This window comes from Simochromis diagramma, unplaced genomic scaffold (genome assembly GCF_900408965.1).
Source record: "Simochromis diagramma unplaced genomic scaffold, fSimDia1.1 OVJJ01000361.1, whole genome shotgun sequence".
Classification (NCBI taxonomy): Eukaryota; Metazoa; Chordata; class Actinopteri; order Cichliformes; family Cichlidae; genus Simochromis; species Simochromis diagramma.
Genome location: NW_024386860.1, coordinates 2,358,071 through 2,377,497, shown reverse-complemented (window position 1 = coordinate 2,377,497; position 19,427 = coordinate 2,358,071). Strand labels below are relative to the sequence as shown.

General features: G+C 39.4%; 1 protein-coding gene across 2 annotated transcripts; it reads left to right on the top strand.

Moving 5' to 3' along the window:
- Nucleotides 1–531: 531 nt before the first annotated feature.
- LOC120732195 (diacylglycerol O-acyltransferase 1-like) lies at nucleotides 532–18,463 on the top strand. Of its 2 annotated transcripts, none has more exons than XR_005695547.1 (17): nucleotides 532–1,209; nucleotides 2,303–2,393; nucleotides 4,218–4,258; nucleotides 4,617–4,702; nucleotides 9,582–9,634; nucleotides 10,136–10,241; nucleotides 12,890–13,018; nucleotides 13,286–13,354; nucleotides 13,488–13,591; nucleotides 13,917–13,955; nucleotides 14,051–14,092; nucleotides 14,596–14,640; nucleotides 14,986–15,098; nucleotides 15,487–15,552; nucleotides 15,951–16,038; nucleotides 16,393–16,912; nucleotides 17,379–17,442. XR_005695547.1 is itself a non-coding variant. In XM_040029618.1 (17 exons), exons 1-17 carry the CDS (start codon nucleotides 968–970, stop codon nucleotides 17,526–17,528), a joined length of 1,527 nt encoding a protein of 508 aa, XP_039885552.1. In that variant the 5' UTR covers nucleotides 538–967; the 3' UTR covers nucleotides 17,529–18,463. The 2 variants fall into 2 exon arrangements, 1 of the variants encoding a protein (XP_039885552.1); XM_040029618.1 differs by having other exon boundaries at nucleotides 538–1,209; nucleotides 16,850–16,912; nucleotides 17,379–18,463.
- Nucleotides 18,464–19,427: the final 964 nt, after the last annotated feature.

Genomic DNA, 19,427 nt, shown 5'->3' with positions numbered 1-19,427 from the left:
TTGTCTAAACAAAAGGGAATAGGGCAAAGTGGAAACATCTGGCAAGAAACTGAATACACTTAAAAGAGGGCACAGACCAACATGGGGATAGAATGGGATCAAACAAGACATAGCTAGCAGAAAGCAAAAAATCACCATAATAAACAGAAGACTAAATAACTAATATATATATATATATATATATAATGTGGATGCTATCATCCCACCTCTCCATCCCCTTCTCAAAATGAATTTCTAGACACTTGCTTAGTCTACTCTTAATCCAAATGCCCATCAAAACATGACACCCCTGGCTTGATATTAATCAACCTCAGCCGCCTGTTTGGCACTTAAACTTGCAATAAAAGTTCATTTACATCTTCAGCTGATACTTAATTATTTTGGAACTCAACTTTTAATTGCCCAACATGAACTACAAGAAAATTACACTGATCCTCTAATTAACATCTTCTAATAATAAAGCCTCGAGAGTGGTGAATGGGAATGAACTGATGGACTATTTTGTCAACTTGTTATTCTGCTGGTCTTCCGTCTTGCTGGCGTTTAGTATGCATCACATGTCTTTATTATTGCTCAAACCCCGCATTTCTGCGCTGTGTTGTCTCTAACATGCTTACATGCTGTTTGGGACCCGGATAATAGCTCATTACGCCGCTTCCATGAACCGCCTAAGCCCTCAGAGTAGACTCTGACTCACCTGCCACACAGTGTGCAACAGTCAAACAAGTTACAGTGTTTTCACCATCAGCGTTATGAATACACTCCTATCTCTGTGTGTGTGTGAACTGTACTGAAATCTGAGCTTTGGGCGGATTGTTTTGCAACCCTTTTACTTCCCCTTCTCTGTACTACTACGCCTGGGTGTCACCGTTGCTACAAGCATGCTATTATCCGCAGTGAACGGTTGGAGTGGACTTCTGTGAGTTATTACTTGGTTTTTCTATACCATCGCTGTCTCTCTGTCATCATGGGTGACTACAAGCCAGCCGAAGCATTAACCCACAGGAGAAGAGCGACTCTCGCAGTGGCGAGAGCTGCGACTCTCCAGCCGATGAACAGGAGGTTTGAAGGGGATCGTCAGAGCTTGGTGGCCGCAGACATTAGCTTTGAAAATGAACATAACAAACATGACCATTCACTGGAAATAAGCCGGAATAAAACGAAGAACGATAAGAAGAAACGCAGGAATGATATAAGTGACATGTTAAGGTGAGCTGGATAAACTTACTGAAGTGTTGCCCAGTTTGAGGAAAGTGGGAAGAGTTTTTTGTTTTTCCTTCAGGAAAGATATGACAACATGCTGCCCGTAGCTAACGGCTAATGTTGTATCTAGCGTTTCTTAATGCTAGATACGTGTCCTTGTTATTCATTGTCGGTAACGACTTGGTTCAGGGTCGTGGGGGGGGCGATCTGGACCAGAGCCTGTTTATTTTTTCCACAGTTGTCACTCATTCATTCATACTTACACTCCCGCTCTACTTTAGTGCTGCTGGGCCGAGTTCCAGGAACTTTAAGATCGGGTATATGTGTCTCTAATAAATAAAATGCACAATGCGGGTTGTTTCGTGGGAGGCTGTGTAAAGGGGAACCCTATGAATAGGCGTGAATTAACTTAATCTTCTCAGACCAGTTATGTAACACAAACAGCCGATATAACACTGTTTGGTTTGCAAAAGTTTCGCATATTCGTTTATATTGCTGATTGCTGAAGCCTCATCAGAAATGGAAGGGTGTAGTCAAAAGGCAGTTTTTAATGTAGTGAAACAGGGAGGATAAAAGTCTGAGGAATGCCAAACTACACAAGAACTCCATTGAAAATCAGTGGCAACAGTTCCAATTAAGTGATGAATCCAAATTTGAAATTCAAATTATCACCAGTATGTACAGAGGAGGTCAGGAGAGATGCACAACAGTGAGTGTCTACAGCCATCTGTAAAAGAGATCTGTGCACATATGAATGTCTACAAACCTCAAGCAATTGAAGCAGTGCTGTAAAGAAGAGTGGGACAAAATTTCCCCACAGTGATGTGAGATAATAATAAAAACAGACAGGACGTGATTACTTAAAGCTGTTGTTTCTAAAGGTGGTTCTACAAGCTGTTGATTGGGTTTTACTTAGTTTTACACAGGACATGTTTGTTGCAGGACTATAAAAACCTTCACAGAGCTCCTAGCACATCTCACTGTGTATTTAACTTTGTCCTATTATTGCAGCTAGAGTTCGAATGAAAATCAATGCAACATAAATACATTCATTTTTAATTGTCTCACTCATTTACTGTATCCATCTGATTTATTTCAGTAACTGTCACAAGACACAGGAGTCCCTGCTGAGTTCAGCCAGTGGTTATAAAAACTACAGAGGAGTCCTCAACTGGTGTGTGGTAATGCTGGTAAGACACAGACAAAAAGAAACATGTGTGTTCCCACGAAAATCCTAAAAAAAGCATTTGACAATCTTGTTTTGTTGTTTGAGCACATAAGATGATATTTTTGTTGATTTTCAATGAATTTCCAAACATGGCCAACATGTATCCAGTGACATAAAGCCAAGCGTCTTTCCCATCTCTATTTCCCACTCATGTTTTTTCTTTAATTTTAATTCCAGCAGCTTTTAGTGTGGGTGTAATTGTCAGTTTTTGTGTTTTTGACAGATGTATTGTATGAAATTATGATTTTTATGATTACAATATACATGGAAGTAAATGGAAGTCAGGATAAGCAGTCAAAAGAAAACTGGTTATCAGCTTTCTTTCAGCTGCAGCCCCGATGGTGTTAGGGTTGCAGCATAAGTTACCACGGTGATGTACCCCAGTAAGATGGGAACCACCTTCATAATACAAAAACCCAGTGTTAGCCCCCAACTGACCTGTATATAATGATATCCTGCTTCGCAGTACAGGCCTGTCAGGTGGACACCTCCAAGCTATTAGTAGAACAATCTGTCTAACCACACTTCCTGTAATTAGACTTTTTGGTTATTGATTTTTTTCAGTAAGATAAGTCTTATTTTATTGCATATGACTTAATATCAGTTTAGCAATTAGTATAGATAGTAATGGACTTTTGTGATACAGACCATCCACTGTCATAGACTAATACACTGAGATAATTCAATATTGCATTAAATAGTAAACAAAACGATTGTCCGGATTAAGACCCTGATTAACTTATCTTCTGATATATGGGCATGACCTCCGACACTTCTGCTGACCCTTGTTTGTACTAATGGTGATTGTATAAAAATGTCACCAGCGTTTCAGCCAACGTTCATCCTGATGAAATGCAGAGTTTTCACTGCATTTCATCCAAGTGAAGAGGAAAAAAATATGCAGAGTCACGTTTTGCTGTCATTACTGTTGTGCTGCTTCTGCCCACTCATTTCCTCTTTGTGCAGAGTTTCCTCTCAGGCGGGGCTCAGCAGCTTTACCACAGACACACACACAGACACACAAGACTCTAAAGTATTTTGTTCAAGTTAAATAGTTCAGGTAGATAATTTTTCACTCATCAAGAAAAAAAAAACCCTATGAGCTCTAGCCATAGTCAAGAATCTGTTCTTCATCTATTCCCCATTCACAAGAATGGCTACTTCTCCAAGAGTATTGGTCAGATTTTTAGTGAAAACCTCAAACAGTTCTTCATTGAAACTGTTCACAAGATGAAGGTCACATTTGTTATTTTGCGTTGCAACGCTAACTGCATTGTGATGAAGTGTGAACAGATGAGCTAACTAGCTAATGTGTATTTTCTGGAGATGTCGAATAGTGTACATCCACCGTAAAATAACTGACCTGTTAGTGTCAAGCTTAGCACATTTTGCAGTTCTCTCTCGCCCGTGCTTGGGAGAATGGGCCAATTATAGCAGGAAACGAGGAGATTCAGGTGGTGAACCCCGCTAATCCAACAAATCATTGTGTTCATTATAGGAGGTTTTTCCTTCATTCTGACAGACCCAGAGATTTTGTGTTTGGTAATAAGATATTACAATCCATTTAGCTGAGGAGAGCAAACGGACAGGATACAGCAAGGAGTGCAAAAGAGGGGAGCAAGAGAAGGAGATGACCATGGAGGAGAGAGTGATACAGAACGATGAGGCAATTCAATTAAAGCTGAAGGCTTTAAAATGAGAACCATGAAATAAATGTACATGTGGAGAAAAGTGTAAGCAGGATTGTTGTGCAATATTTATCATTGTCTGTTTCTTTTTGTTACAGGTACTGAGCAACGCTCGCCTCTTCTTAGAAAACCTCTTACGGTGAGAATGTTTTATTAGCTATTATTTCAAAAGGCTTCATGGACTACTTTTACCCAATGTGCCATTCTTAACATTAATGAGGGTGGTGTTTTAAACGTGACACGAGGTTCATGTAACTCATCTCGTCATAATGTCATTTGTTACACTTGTGGGGGGTTTTTCCTCTCAGAAGTTAAAATAACCGCTGTGGAAAATATTATATATGAAGCAGAAAACTGAGCCAGCGCTGCGTCAGTTGTAAAATATTACAACTGACGCAACGTTACTTACATTGAAGCTCAGATCTGTAAAAACACACCTGTCTTAATTTGGATCCTGGCTTTTCTTTTGGCCATTGTTCTTTGTTTTGTTTTTTTAGGTACGGTGTTTTGGTCGATCCTGTTCAGGTGGTTTCCTTGTTTCTGAATGATCCCTACAGCTGGCCAGCAGCTTGCCTAGTGATTGGTAGGTATATTTTCTGTGTAGCACTTCAAAATAATGGAAATGATTCAATATTATTTTACACTGATTATATTATTTCTGGGTTTAAAAAAACATAAAAATCTTAGCTACAAAACGTGCACGAAAAGCTTGTATAACCAAGACCAGGATGACCAATTTTAAGTGATCTTAAGCAGTAGTATTCCAGGTTGTATGAAAGTTGGTGACTTTTTTTCACTCATTTTCAGTCCACTCATTGTACCTGAACATGTTCTGGGGAAAGTTTTAATTTAGCAAAGAACCAGTTTTAAAATAAAATCCTTAGAAACTTACTAACATCCTATCACCAAAACAAGTGGGGGACAAAAGTGTGATATGTAAGTGTAAATGTCAGGTCATGCAAAAAAAAGTTACCTACAGTAAATGAACAATGTTTGAAAGTCTTGCCCTTAAGCTATAGGACAAAAACAGAAACTGATAGATCCATCTGGACCTTAAGTTTATTGATCTACTGCTTATTAGAAAAGGTCTCACGGGAAGGGTGTCTGCCAAGAAGTCAGTCATAAGGAGGAGAAACTGGGAGACAAGGCTGTGGCACGCCACATTGCACAAGAACTGGATAGAAAATCAGTGGCAGCGAACTAATGGATTGGCTTAAATTATTATCACTATGTGTGGAGAAGGTAAGGAGAGAGGTACAACAGCGAGTGTCTGCAGCCATCTGTAAAACACAGTAGAGGCTCTGTGATTGTTTGGGGCTGAATTCAGTCAGTGGTGTTGGGGATCTTGATGGATTTCTGTATACAGAAGAGTACCGTACCACCAGATTATCATCCACCATGCAGTACCATCGTGAAAGTGTCTGATTGGCAGCAGCTTCATTTTTTTCACCATGAGAATGATTCCAAACACACTGCCAGAGCAGTAAAACACACAACGGAACAATTTTAAAACAAAAGGCAGCTAACGTTCAAGAGCTTTGAATGTCCTCAAGAAGCCTGGAGAACTATTCCTGAATGACTGCTTAAAGAAATTAAAAGGATTCTTGTTTAAGAGAGGAATAAAAATGATAAAGAATAAACAAAATATTGACTTTCAAGCTTGTTAGAATTATACAGACTCTGTTTTTGCCTTATGTACTGTATTTTCTTTTATGTTTCAGTAATTCGTTGCGATTTGCGGACCAACCTAGCAAGAACGTTTCAGAAAACTAGGTGGAAAAAACATTTAAAACTGATTATAGATCCACTTCCTTTAAGGCCTACGCTGCTATAAGACGAACACATGCAGTTTTTTTGTTTTCCGAGTACTTACTTTTATAGTATATTGCAGTGAAGGTCTGCAGTGGTGCAGCTTTCAGTGTCTCTAGAGGGACACTCACCTGCCCTATATACTGCATACTGGTGTTCTCCTGCAGAGAGGAGGAGGGAGTAAGAGAGAGGGATGAAGAAGAGAAGTAAGGAGGAAGGATTTAATGGAAGCCAAGTTAAGTAAGTAAATTTGTATAGATGGTTGGAAAACAGGAAAAGAACAGGCAGAGAGAGACGGGGTAGAAAGAGCAGGAGAGTGGTGGAGTAAAGTGCTGCATCAACTCGGGACCAGAGAAGGGAAAGGGAGGGAGGAGGAGAGAAATGGATGGAGTTAAGGCAAATGACTGCACAGACAATAGGTAAGAGGCAGGTGAGGATGGGAGTCTGTTTACAGTGGCATGGACTGTAAAGCAGCCTATCCCCCGAGGGCATTCAGAGAGTCACTGCAGTAACTTACGCACACTCCCACACACACAAACACAGTCTGCACTTCATGAAGCCTACCAGCAAAATGGGCAAACTTTGGAAAGAAAGTTAGACATTAAGAAAACTCTATTGTGAGTGATAAATGTTATTTTACTTTGCTGTAGTAAGTGCATTGCTTCTACAATATATACCTGAAGGCACCAGATAAAAGGTTTGTGTGTCTAACAGGTGCTAAATTGAGTTGTTTGTTCCAGTTTCATGCAGTTTGGGCACAATACAATAGTTGGTATTTGGCAAAGAGGCTCAACAGATGCTTTGCAAAAGAAAAAGCAGTAGGGAATAAGATTTGGGCTCTTCTCAGATGTTCTTTTGTTTGGTTTCTCTTCTTTGCATTTAAAAGTCTCTTATTCTGTGAATTGTTCTTATTATTATACAACGATAATGATGGCAATAATAAAATTGTCAAAGAAAACTGTCCTAGCAATAAAGATCCTTATATAAATGTATTAAATTGTTTAACTTTTTTATAATTTAGCACCAATGATCTTGATACACTCACAGTACTTTGTAAAATTTGCTGTGTTATCCTTTGCGACATTCTCCTTCGCATATTTGCTGAAAGCGTGAGTTGTCCTCATGTTAAACGCAGCCTAGTTAGAAGACAGGTTTCCTGACTCCATACTTTTCTTTTTCCTTTCTATAGGTGCATTTAAAGATGAGTATAATGGGAGTGTATTGTGAGGTCTGATGAAGTGATGCCTACAGGCTGATTAATTGCTTTCGTTTGTGCACAGTAATCTTACTGTATAGACTCTGCTGTGCCTGCAGCACATTTCCTCCTTCCTGTCTTTGATGTGCCGTGTATACCACGAACTCGAAAACAACCATGTGACTGAATGACGAAAGAAATTGATTCGTAATGGCAGTTATCAAGGGTGACACTGTTGATGATCACATGACGAACCCCCCCAAAAACAGAGTTTATACAATTCTAACAAGCTTGAAAGTCAATATTTTAGCATGACCAACGTGATCTTCATCGCTGCCTGAACTCTCTTAGACAAGATTTCTTGTCATTTCTTTAAGTAGTCTTCAGGAATAGTTCTCCAGATTTGTTGAAGTCCATTCAGAGCTCGTCTGTGGATGTTGGCTGCCCTTTATTCAGTTTTCTGTCAAGATGATCCCACACTGCTTCAGTAATGTTGAGGTCTGAGCTCTGAGGAGGCCAGTCTATGATTGATATTGTTTCATTTTGTGTTTTGGATCATTGTCTCCACCACTGGCTGAAATGCAGCCCCAAACCATGACAGAGCCTCCTCTGTATTATGACTATAGACCAGGGGTAGGCAACTCCAGGCCTCGAGTGCCGGTGTCCTGGACGTTTTAGATGTGTCCATGATCCATCACAGCTGATTTAAAGGGCTAAATGACTCCTCAGCATTTCTTGAAGTTCTCCAGAGGCCTGGTAATGAACTAATCATTTGATTCAGGTGTGTTAACCCAGGGTGCGATCTAAAACCTGCAGGACACCGGCACTCGAGGCCTGGAGTTGCCTACCCCTGCTATAGACAGTCAATGATGTACCTTGGTCCTGATCTGTACATACTGACAACAATTTGAACCAGAAAATTTACATTTGGACTCATCGCTCCATAAACCCCATTGTCACAGATTTTCAGTCCAGTTCTTGTGTAATTTGTCATACCTCAGCCATTTCTCCCCGTTTCCCTCCCTAAAAATGTCTTCTTGATGGTCACCCTGGAAACCACTGAAACCATTTCTGAGGCTTCAACAAACAGATGGATTATCTGAAGGCCCAGGTGTACCTCGCAGGTCCTCTGTCAAGTCTTTGCTGGATGTTTTTTTTTTCCCCATTTCTTAACATAACTTTTAGATACTGAAACAGATATTGATACAGGTAGATGCAGAGACAGAAGTAGATTTTCATCTGATGTAAGTGATATGAAACACTGTATATCATCCAAGGTTTTGGTTGGTAGCTCTTTGGGAATCACCTCGTTGCTGCAAAAATATCATGTTATTCCTGTTAAACCATGTTATCCTTGTAATTTTGCATAGTTTCACCTAATAAAATTGGAACAAATGGTGTGATTTTTGTGAGAGGCTGCAAGTAATAAAAGGCCCAAAGATATAATTTTTCTAATTTTTCTATGTTGAAACAACACTGGTTTAGCCCTTGAGTTAGGTGCTTTTTTACGGTATAAACAAAAAAAGAATGACCTTCCTCTGATGGACTGAAAAGGAGTGAAAAAGCAGACAGTATCCAAAGAAAAACTTTCAAAGACTCTCAGAAAGCCTTGAGAACTATTGCTCAACACCACTTTAAAAATTACAAGAAGTCTAGTTCCTTGGAAGCAAAGTAAAAAAAGAAATGAGGAGTTGCTCAAGACTTTTGCACAGTACCATACATCCCAAAATTATACCTGTCTTTCTGAAGTGTTGATATGAAATCATACTGTAGAATATCGTCTGTTTTATTTTATTTTCTAAAGCTTCACTAAAGAATCTTCTTGATTATGTTACTTGATTGATTCACTTGGGATTTTTCTGTCACAGTCATTTGCTCCATGGCCTTTTTGATCTTACATATTCAAGTAAACAGTTTAAAGTACACTCATTTATTTGATAACCTCCACATCATACAAGTTGTCAAAAGAGCAGCAGACACTGAATATGGAGATGGATATACTGTGCAGGAAACCAAAAGATAAAGAATAAAAAAATGATGTGATTCTTTGTGTGTGTGTGTGTGTGAGAGAGAGCTTTTACACACACATCGACTGGTCTAGTCACTCAGCTGTCTAGCAGTTGGTATGTGCTGTGAAACACATATGCTCTATTATTGCCGCTTCATTTCTTTCATCAGGTGTTGCTATTTAATCATGTGAAAGTCTGTGTGTGTCTGTGTGTGAGAGACACCATGTTGCTCAGGCTTCAGGAAATTTTCAGTCAAAACATGAAATTGGTATATTTTCTCAGCACTGCTTTTAAAACGTGGAAGTCACTGACTAAAATGATGGAGTTCTGCTGAATACCAGTGTTTTCGGAGCCAAAATGTCTTCAGTTCATGAGCTCCCTAGTGTAAATACAGGCTGAAAAAATGATCACTGAGCATCAGCACTGACATGGTTCATTTTGTCCGACAGTGTCCAATGTGTTCATTCTGGTGGCTCTCTATACCGAAAGGCAGCTGTCGAAGGTGAGGAGAGAAACCCTGCTTGCACTAAAACGTGAGAGCAGTGTGAATTTTAACCAGACTGCTGAATTCAGAGCACTTTCCCAAGTCTCGGGTGGGATTATTTTCCTAAAACTGTTCTCTAAAGCTGACTGTGGAGCTGACCCTCCCCAGTTGCATCTGCAAATGTGAAATGGTAAAATGAGAAATTAGTTTCACCATCTACATTTGGGGCACATTCAGTTATGCTCTGCCTGTTTGGCACGAATTGGAACAGTTTTTTGTTGTTTTTTAACTTAACTAGGCCAGAATAACTTAAAATGCGATCTGTGGTGGGGTGAGAAGTAAAAAATGGTTAAAACATTTAGTTTCTGTAATAATTGGCAGTGTTTTAGAATTAGGTCACCAGTAAATACCCAAGGCTAAAAGCATGCGACCAAAACGGAGGCAGTTTTGTAGAAATGGATACACTGTTAAGATAAAAAACTCCTGCTGTTCCTATGTTTGTTTGTTTTTTGGACACAGGGTTCATTCAGTGAACTTGTGGGATTTCTGGTCCATTTCATTAACATGGCCGTTCTGCTAACGTTCCCTGCAGCAGTGGTCCTATTGGTTCCCTCCATGACCTCAGGTAAAATGTGTTTCCCTATTATTCAACTGTCCTCCCTGCAATCTTGTTCCTAACAACTGTACATTACTGCGACAAATAATTTACTAAAATAGTCTCATCTCTTATGCAGCCAAAACATTATCCGTTCACTCGTAGTTTACAATGTAGAAAATAATTTAAAGGTAATAAAGATTAAGAGAACATCCACTTCCTTGCCCTTCACAGAAACACGCAGCCAGTTCGGCAGTGCAGTAAAAGGCATCTCTGATACAGAGTCATAATTGGAGTCGGTTAGTGGTAATGGACCAGTTGGTCATGACTGGATTGTTTCCAGCTGGCTCTGAGGAGAGGAGAGGGGAGGAAAGGAGAAGAAAGGATAGGAAAGGAATGGAAAGGGGTGTGGCTTGCTGTGCAGGGTTATTCAAGGTTCACTACCTTCTGTCTTCATCATACACGCAACATGATTGACCCATGATGAACTGGGAATACAGCACGCTGTATTTTTACAGGAAAGACAAGTACACAGAAGTCCTCATAAATTTAATGAGAAATACTCTTTAAGCACCTTTTTTTTTTTTTTTTTTTTAACCATGAAACAATCACATTAATGTGCATTACTCTGTATAAAAACAATAGATTATTGCATCTACTGAAATGTTATTGCTTGATGACAATAATTTGCTGTGTCATCGCAAATTTCTTGATGGTGGTGGTTATCCAAATTTCACTCTTTCCGCCGACTGACTGGCTTATACTACGGTAAAATCTTAGCCTGTACCAGGGTGTAGAGTTTTAGCTGGAACACGTAACGAACTTGACAATTGACAAATATTTCACCGACAAGGTCACATTTGTCACTTAATCCACAAATGTTCCACGGTAGGAGTGTTTTATGTCATGGACTTGATAAATGTATTTAGTTCAGTTGTTTTGGCACAGCACCAGTCCTTTACTCTTCAAGCTTTAGTAAGCACACCTCTGACTTTAAATCAATCAAAGGACATCCATGTTGGGAGTTTCCTATGTAAGGCTGGTTTATTTTATCCCAGAAAGTCATTGTTTCCCCTTTTGGGTTATTTTTTCTCTCCTCTTCTCCTCCCTCATCTCATCTGTTCTCTCACTGGGAGGTGTAGAAGTAAAGGAGTCGGTCCATCTGTCTGTCTGTTTTCTCTGCACTGCTGTTCGCACAGGAAGGACAATTGACAGAGGGCAGGTGTGTGTATATAGAAATATGTGTGCGTACTGATATCAGGTTTTGGGGGCATATATTAGGGATGATTTCATAGTCACATTGTCAATTATCATGTAAATGCAACGTCCTGTTACAAAACACAGCTAATTTTGTGTGTCTGTGTGACAGACGGAGAAAAAGAACACATTTATAGATATTCAATCAAATTTGGTAACATACTACTAAACTTTACTGTTATCTGCTGACATCATTTCATTATTTCCAAAGCTTTAGATTGGTCCTTTAATGCATCATGGCTTTAAGTGTGTGCACCTGGGTTTGAGTGTCCTTACAGCAGTGTTTCTGATAACAGTGCGAATTTGAAAAACTGAAAAATAAAAATCACACAGATATTCAGACGTCCACATAGATGGTGTAAAGTGCAGTGCCACATACATTGTGTATTTTTATAAGCAGGTGTAAACCACCCTCTAATATTCTAAAGCACGCTCTTACTCAGCTTATCAAACGACGACTCAGAAACTGCGTGCATAAAGCTGTCAAAGCTTTCTTTGCATAGTGTAGTACAGCGTTAGGCGACACCACATCTGAGAGGGGGCTGGTTTTGGCATGTTTTTCCCCACTCAGGCTCGCCTCTGTGTGCTTATTTTTTATTTTTTTTACGATTCCTATCTCTTGAGTCACTGTCTTGAAGAAAATCTAGCAGTTTAGGAGCCACACTGAGCCAGAGAGACAGATGGTTAATGGATAAGATCTGGTATGGTTTGCTGCCAGGTGTGCTGACCTCCTCCTCACCCTGCTGGCACAACAGGCAGTTTTTGTTTGTGCGTTTCTGAGTGTTTGTGCACATATACGTGTGCGTGTTTGTTCTCTGTCCGGCTTGATCCCTTTCTATCAAGCATATGGTGACTATTGATAAAGCCCTGGTAGGCAAGCTGGTGTAAGCGTGCGCTTGCAATTTACTAAATATGTTTATTGATCTCCTTTCAAATCAGCTTTTCCTCATTGGCCAATTAGCACAAACTTTGGCACGGGTTTCTGAGTGCACATTCTCTCATAAAAACAACAACAACATGGTGACTATGTAATAATGTCCTTGGCATAGTTAGACTGCTTTTATACTTTGTGTTGAGATGATTTATTCAGCTGAGCTTGTTTTGCTGTTTGTTCCAGATCAAATGACAGCCTCTCATTGTCTGTCTCCTTTCCTTTTTCACTCTCCTACCTCTCTGCTCTGTTTTCCATCCTGTCCCTGGCTCTGCTTCTAACTTATATCCCATAATTTTTTTTCCTCGCTTTGTTCTCTTAGTTTTTATGTCCTCATCCATTCTTCGCTATTTTTTCCTGTCTGTTAGCATCCCCTCATATCTTCCTCCTCATTGTCTTCTTAGATCACATATGAGCTAATTACATGTTTCTGCATTAGTTTATCCACAGTGCTAATCCTTACCTCTTTTTCTCCCTCTCCCCATGACAGTTGGTGGTTTATTCGTACTTGGTACTTACACCATTATCTTACTTAAACTGTACTCCTATAAGGATGTCAACTTGTGGTGCAGAGAGCTGAGCACTATGAAGGCAAAGAAACTGTCCAGGTCACTGTCTTGTAAGTCACACATACGCATGCTTATTTAGATTTATATTTTACACTCACTGACATCATGAGAAAGTAAGCAATATACATTATCATTTTGTTTTTATACTCGAAATGGCTTTTAATGTGATTTAGTTTCTACCCAGAAAGAGGTTTCGGTATATTGCTCGTGCTTGTATGGTGACATCTACTGGCAGATTGTTGACATCACAGCTTTCTGATGAAACTTACATGAATGGTGACATTGCTGTGTGTAAATTTTATTTATGTCTGGTTCAGGCCCGTCAGAACAGCATTTCTATGAAGGTGAACGCAAAGTGTGCTATCCTGGCAACCTCACCCTCCGAGGTACTCAGAGCTTTTATTATCATTACTGTTTGCTGGGATGTGAGTTGATCGTGTTTCTGTGATGCACCACTGTTTCTGTTTTACTGTGTCACATGTTCTGGTTAACACACTGACTTTCTCTCCACCTCTTTAGACATGTACTACTTCATCTTTGCGCCAACTCTGTGCTATGAGCTCAACTTCCCCCGCTCTCCAAACATTCGCATGAGCTTTCTGCTAAGGAGACTCTTTGAGATGGTGAGGAAATATCTCATGTCAGCATCACCCATTAAACACCTTTAGTGTAGCTGTGTGTTCAAAGTAAGCACAGACACACACTCAGACGATTAGAAGTATCACCTAAAAGTGCTTCAGTGCTAGATCACAGTATAAAGGTGGCATTTTTCTGCAGAAATATTGGGTTACGGACACGATGCAGTGTATGTACAAGTTTGATCAACAACACAGGGCACAATCCCAACATGTCACACAAACAGGTGCATCCTTTAAGAGTGGAACTGAAAAAAGGCCATTTATATCACTGAAATAATGTCACTCTATCAATTTGTGCCTTTCTCCTCAGCTTTTTTTCACCCAGCTGTTAGTTGGACTCACTCAGCAGGTACAGTCGGATAAACCTAAACATCACCGTTTAAAATGTGTACATTGCAGCTCATGTCTTAAAGTAGCTTGAGTATTTTTTTCTCTTTCTGTCAGTGGATGATTCCCATCATTCAGAGCTCAATGAAACCACTAGAGGTAAGTCAGGCAAAATGAGACAGACGCTACAAGTGTGAAGTGGTTTTAAACCAGATGTGTAAAATCTGTTCTTCAAGTATTTTGTGCCTTAAAAATAAATTTTGTAACGTTCACACCAGCTGCATAATTTTGCAAATTTTCAACCTTATTTGCAACCAAGCTCAATTTTCCGCTCAGATCTGACCAATCAGACCACTGCATTTGGCAACAAGTGCGCTCTTGGCTCAAAGCTCCCACAAGTGTTGAATTTACAAAAACATGTAAATAGTAAACTATAATATATTATTATTTTTACCTCAGACAACGTTCCAGATCAGTCGGCTCAGTGGAGGAAATTCTCCTTGCTGCTGCATTCTCGTGATAATTGCATGAAATTGAAGTTATGCAACAAGTTCGGATTTAAAAATGCATGAATTTCTTCTCACTTTTTAGGATTGTGCTTGGTGTGTAACGACCTTTACTGTGTGTTTGTCAATTCACGCCTCATGTTTTCTCTCCTGTAGGACATGGATCTGTCCAGGATGACTGAGAGACTCCTGCGACTGGCTGTGAGTAAACACTATAACATTAAGCACCGTGACATCAAAACAGAGCTCCAGTTTTGATAAAAATGTGAAGCAAGAGATCAGAACTGTTAATTTCCAGTTCTTGTACTTGTCAGTGTTTTGGACTTGCAGTGTAAAGCTACAGTTTATTTATAACCAGAGATCATGCTACAACTGTAGTGCAACTTCTCAGTCATCATTAAAGCAAATACATGCATGTAGTGTGCACGCATATGCCAATTTATATTTAAGCTGTAAACAGTTACTGCGTATACTGAGCATGCAGCAGCATGTTGGGTGAGGGTCATGTGTTGTTCTTGTTCACGAGACTTGAACTTGTCTTTCCAGGTTCCTAATCACTTGCTTTGGCTGATGTTTTTCTATTGGTTCTTCCACTCATCTTTGAACTTCACAGCTGAGCTGCTGCGCTTTGGTGACAGACAGTTTTACAAAGACTGGTGGTAAGTTTTTGTCTGTGTTGTTTGTGATTTTTATGAGGTGTGGTGGACTGTGCTCAAACACTTTTTCAGAGTAGCTCCATGCGCTAATAACTGCATGTGTGCATAAGAGAGCGGATTTATGTGCATTCTCATGAATGTATTTGGTTTATATCAATGCCATTTGTATAATCAAAGCAGTAAACTTATGAATCAGTTTGTGTATTTCTAATATTTGTAAATAGGTGTCAGTCAGTGGACTGTGGAATAATTGCTTTTATTTCCTCCTTTCTCATGAAAACAGATTTCCTTATGTCTATCAATATTAATCAAGCTGCTTTAAATTCATTATTTAGAGGCTGTAATCCAGCACACTGTTTGATGGCTTTTTATTATTTTATTTTTTTTATAGGAATTCGGAGTCGGTGACATATTTCTGGCAGAACTGGAACATCCCAGTGCACAAGTGGTGTCTACGGTAAAGTGAATTATTCACACAGTAGGACATTAGAAGGGAGGAATTAAATTATAGGAGTCGGCACAGGAGACGGCGGTGAATTTGATGCAGCGGGATGCGCTTAACAAGGCACACTGATGTATTTAGGAAGTGGATTCATCTGGCTGTGATTGAATAAGCAGCGGTGGTAAATACAGCAACAGGAGCAAATACATTTCTATTAAACAAGATGAAGTGAACGCGGTGCTTTCTAAAGTGTATTTTCTCTTAGAGAGACAGAATTACAGCAGGTCTACTGTAGTACACACGGTAAACAAATTCTAGTTTACTGAAAAAATATAATTTGTTCTCAGAATAATCTCTCTGATTTGAATGTAGGTATTCACACATTTTTATATCTGTTCTTCTGTGTCTTGCAGCCACTTTTACAAGCCGCTTCTGAGGAGAGGATTCAGCAAAATGTTCAGCCAATCAGCTGTCTTCTTCTTGTCAGCCTTTTTCCATGAGGTAAGAATAGAGACCAGAACTGCTTTTTCTGCTGAGCTTTCACTGTCATTCAAAAAGGGAAAACAGTAGCAACCAGGTGCTGCTAATCAAATGCACTGATTGGTTAACTAGTAAAGAAGTGTTAGCACCTCTATGAAAGCAGAAATGTTTCCTCTTCGCTCATCCGGAGTATTTACTGATGTTCAGGACATTACAGAAGTTTTGTGGTTCAGACCACAAAACTTTTGGAACAATGTTGTTTAGACAGATGAGACCAAAGTGACCAGAACAAGAACACAGCATATCAGCACAAACTCTTCATACTAAATGTAAAGCACAGTGGTGAAGGGGTGATGATTTGGGCTTGTTTTGCAGCCACAGGACATGAGCGCTTGCATTCAGTGACCTGACCGTGACCAGTGTCTGGGTCATGCAACAGGACAATGGTCCCAAGCACAGCAGCAAATCTACAACAGAATGGCTGAAAAAGAAATGAATGAAGGTGTCAAAGTCCAGACCTCAATGAACTGAAACGATGTTGTAAATAAGTGTGGCTCAAAATGCCTCCATGACTGATAAAGTCATGCAGAAATTATCTGCTTCAAGTTATGAATCATCGGGTGTGTTTTGTTTTTCACAGGATTGCATACAGTGCTGTGAAAAACATTCTTTCTTACATGGCCGCACGTTGACCTGGACAAAATACAATGTACACAGTGTTGTACCTCTTTATCAGTGTGGTGCAAGTTGTCAAGCATATTTCTAGAAATTATAGCTGAATATTGATGATTCTGATCTGATTTCTTTCCCTGTGTGTTTCCCTATCTGCCAGTACTTAGTGAGTGTTCCCCTCAGGATGTTCAGGTTATGGGCTTTTATGGGCATGATGGCACAGGTAAGACGATAAATATACGGCTACAGTTGACACTAACTGCCGTGTACTGAAATTTTTAATGTAACATGGGTGCGAATTCCTGCTCAGTGTTTAAAAATGCTAAAAGAAAAACAAAGCTATATGGAGACCAGATGTCATCATTGTATATAACTAAGTCATACAGAGGGTCAAAATACAGACGTTTTTATGATATTTCTTTGAACTGTTGATGGACATCTTGCGGTGTTGTCAGTGTTTGACCCCGAAATAATTAACTTAATAAATAACCTTATTAATATAGCGGGGGATGTTTGATGTACCAATGATAATCAGCTATCATGGGCTGTCTCTCTGGGTTTAATATTTACAAACAAAAAGAAATAAGAAGTTAAATAAATTAAAGTTAGGTTAATTAGGGCTGTCATTAGTGATATGTCATGATTACTCCTTGTGGGCTTTTTTTAATGATGTTTTATTCGCTCACCAGCTTCCGTTAGCCTGGTTCGTTGGCTGTTTCCTGCGTGGTAACTACGGCAACGCTGCAGTTTGGATTTCCATCATTATCGGTCAGCCGTTTGCTGTCCTCATGTACGTCCACGACTACTATGTCATTCACTACAGACAGGAGGGAGACTAATACACATGTATATTCACACAACTTGCAACACATCTTTCTTACTTAAGTGTAAATACCACTAGACTAAAGCACAGGTAACACATATTGTCCGCTAGTCCTACATGTCAGGATGAGTGGGTCACATCGACTGTGTTGTGGTTGTAGTGTGTTTACATTAGACACACTGACTTTTGTGTCTTCCTGCTGGAAAAGCTGAGAATACAGTGGGGAAAAAAGCAGAAATTGTTAAATGTCCATCTTGAAACACTACTGTAACATAAGGAGAAAGGTGATGTAGCATACAGCATCATACTCAGGGGATTTTTTTTATTTCAGTGCCTTGTAAAAACCTGATGGTTAGTTTGGGGATTCATATTTATGGTGAGTTTGTCGTTATTGGTACTGTGAGAACAGCAGACACAGGGTCTTCTTTACTCTATTTCCATAAAGGGTCTACTTATCTTTAGCATGTGAATCACAGTGGAGACACTGTGCTTGAACACTATGAAATGCTAATATGACACCATGACTCAAAGGGTTGCTGTTGGTTAGGAAAGAGATCTATGATCCAATCATTTTTCACTTTGTGACCAAAGGGGCCTTAAACTGTCTGGTTTTACTGGGAGGGGAGGATCATAAGAAGAATGTATACTTCTAGGATTTTATTAATGTAACTTTCTCTTTCAAATTGTGGTTATAGGTTATAAAGTCTGTGTGTGTATGTTTGGGGTGTTTTTTGTTTGTTTTTTAACTGAGAAGCTGCCATGTATCAATTGCGGCACCACTTTTTTTTTGTACTGACTTTTTTAAAATTTTGTATGACAACAAAAACGAATAATGTGGTAAAACCAATTACAGAATGTGCTGTATTAAACACCAGACTAGTGCCAAGTAACGTCTAATGATAATTCAAACTACAGTTTGTGTCTGAAAATAAAGTTTTGATTTAAGTCTTATGAAGTGTGTGTTATTTAGATTTTTTTCCCATTTTGGCATGAACATGGTCTTTCTCATTTTAGTTTAAAAGTAAAAAAAAGATTAAAAGTAAATAGACAATTTTTGGTATTGAAAGTGAAACATGCAGAAAACAAGAAGACAAGTGCAGCGTTCTCATAGCCTTCATGTATTTTCTTTCCTCCGTGCGGCCATATGTAAATATATTGCTAGAAAGGGAAGTTGAGATTTTAATTTTGTAAAAAATTTCTTTTGCACATCCTGTTTACACTCGAAAAGCCTTGATAGCATTGGTTTGGACTCCTTTTTGCACTCAGAGCTGCTTTCATTCTTTGTGGCAAATACTCAACAAGGTGCTCAGAGATTTTTGACACAGATTTGTCAGCTGCACATCAATGATGTGAATCTCCTGTTCCTCCACAATCCAGAGGTGCTCTGTTGGTAACTGGAGGCCAAATGAGTGAACTGATTGTAATTTTTAAAAAACAGTCTGAGGTGACAGGAGCTTTGTGTCAAGGGTGCGTTACCTGCTAAAAGCAGCCTTCGGTATCTGTGTGCACTGTTCTCATAATTTGGTTGTATAGTCAACAATGCTTAGGTAGGCTGTGGTATTTAAATGGTGCTTGCCTTGTACTAAGGCGTCCAAAGTGTGCAGAGAAAATTTATCCCATGCCATTACACCACCAGCAGCCTGAACCTTTAATACAAAATATGAGGGATCCATGCTTTCATATTGTTAAAGCCCAAATTCTGACTGCCATCCACATGGAAATCAGAAATCCAGACTTGAATTACAGCCTCAGTTTCCTATTTTTAGCTGACTGGAGTGATACCTAGTGTGATCTGCTGCTGCTGTAGCCCATCTGCTTTCAGTTTTGTTAAGGTTGTTTTAACTATGTCAAGCCTAAATGTGCTGCTGTGTGTTGACTCATACATACTTGCATTCATCTTCAGTTGAATGGTTGT

Bases quoted from the DNA above. Each gene is read 5' to 3' on its own strand.
- LOC120732195 (XM_040029618.1), top strand. From the start codon at position 968: ATGGGTGACTACAAGCCAGCCGAAGCATTAACCCACAGGAGAAGAGCG. The intron at 4,703-9,581 runs GTAGGTATATTT...TTTGTCCGACAG, and splicing joins AGCAGCTTGCCTAGTGATTG to TGTCCAATGTGTTCATTCTG. The intron at 14,641-14,985 runs GTGAGTAAACAC...TTGTCTTTCCAG, and splicing joins AGAGACTCCTGCGACTGGCT to GTTCCTAATCACTTGCTTTG.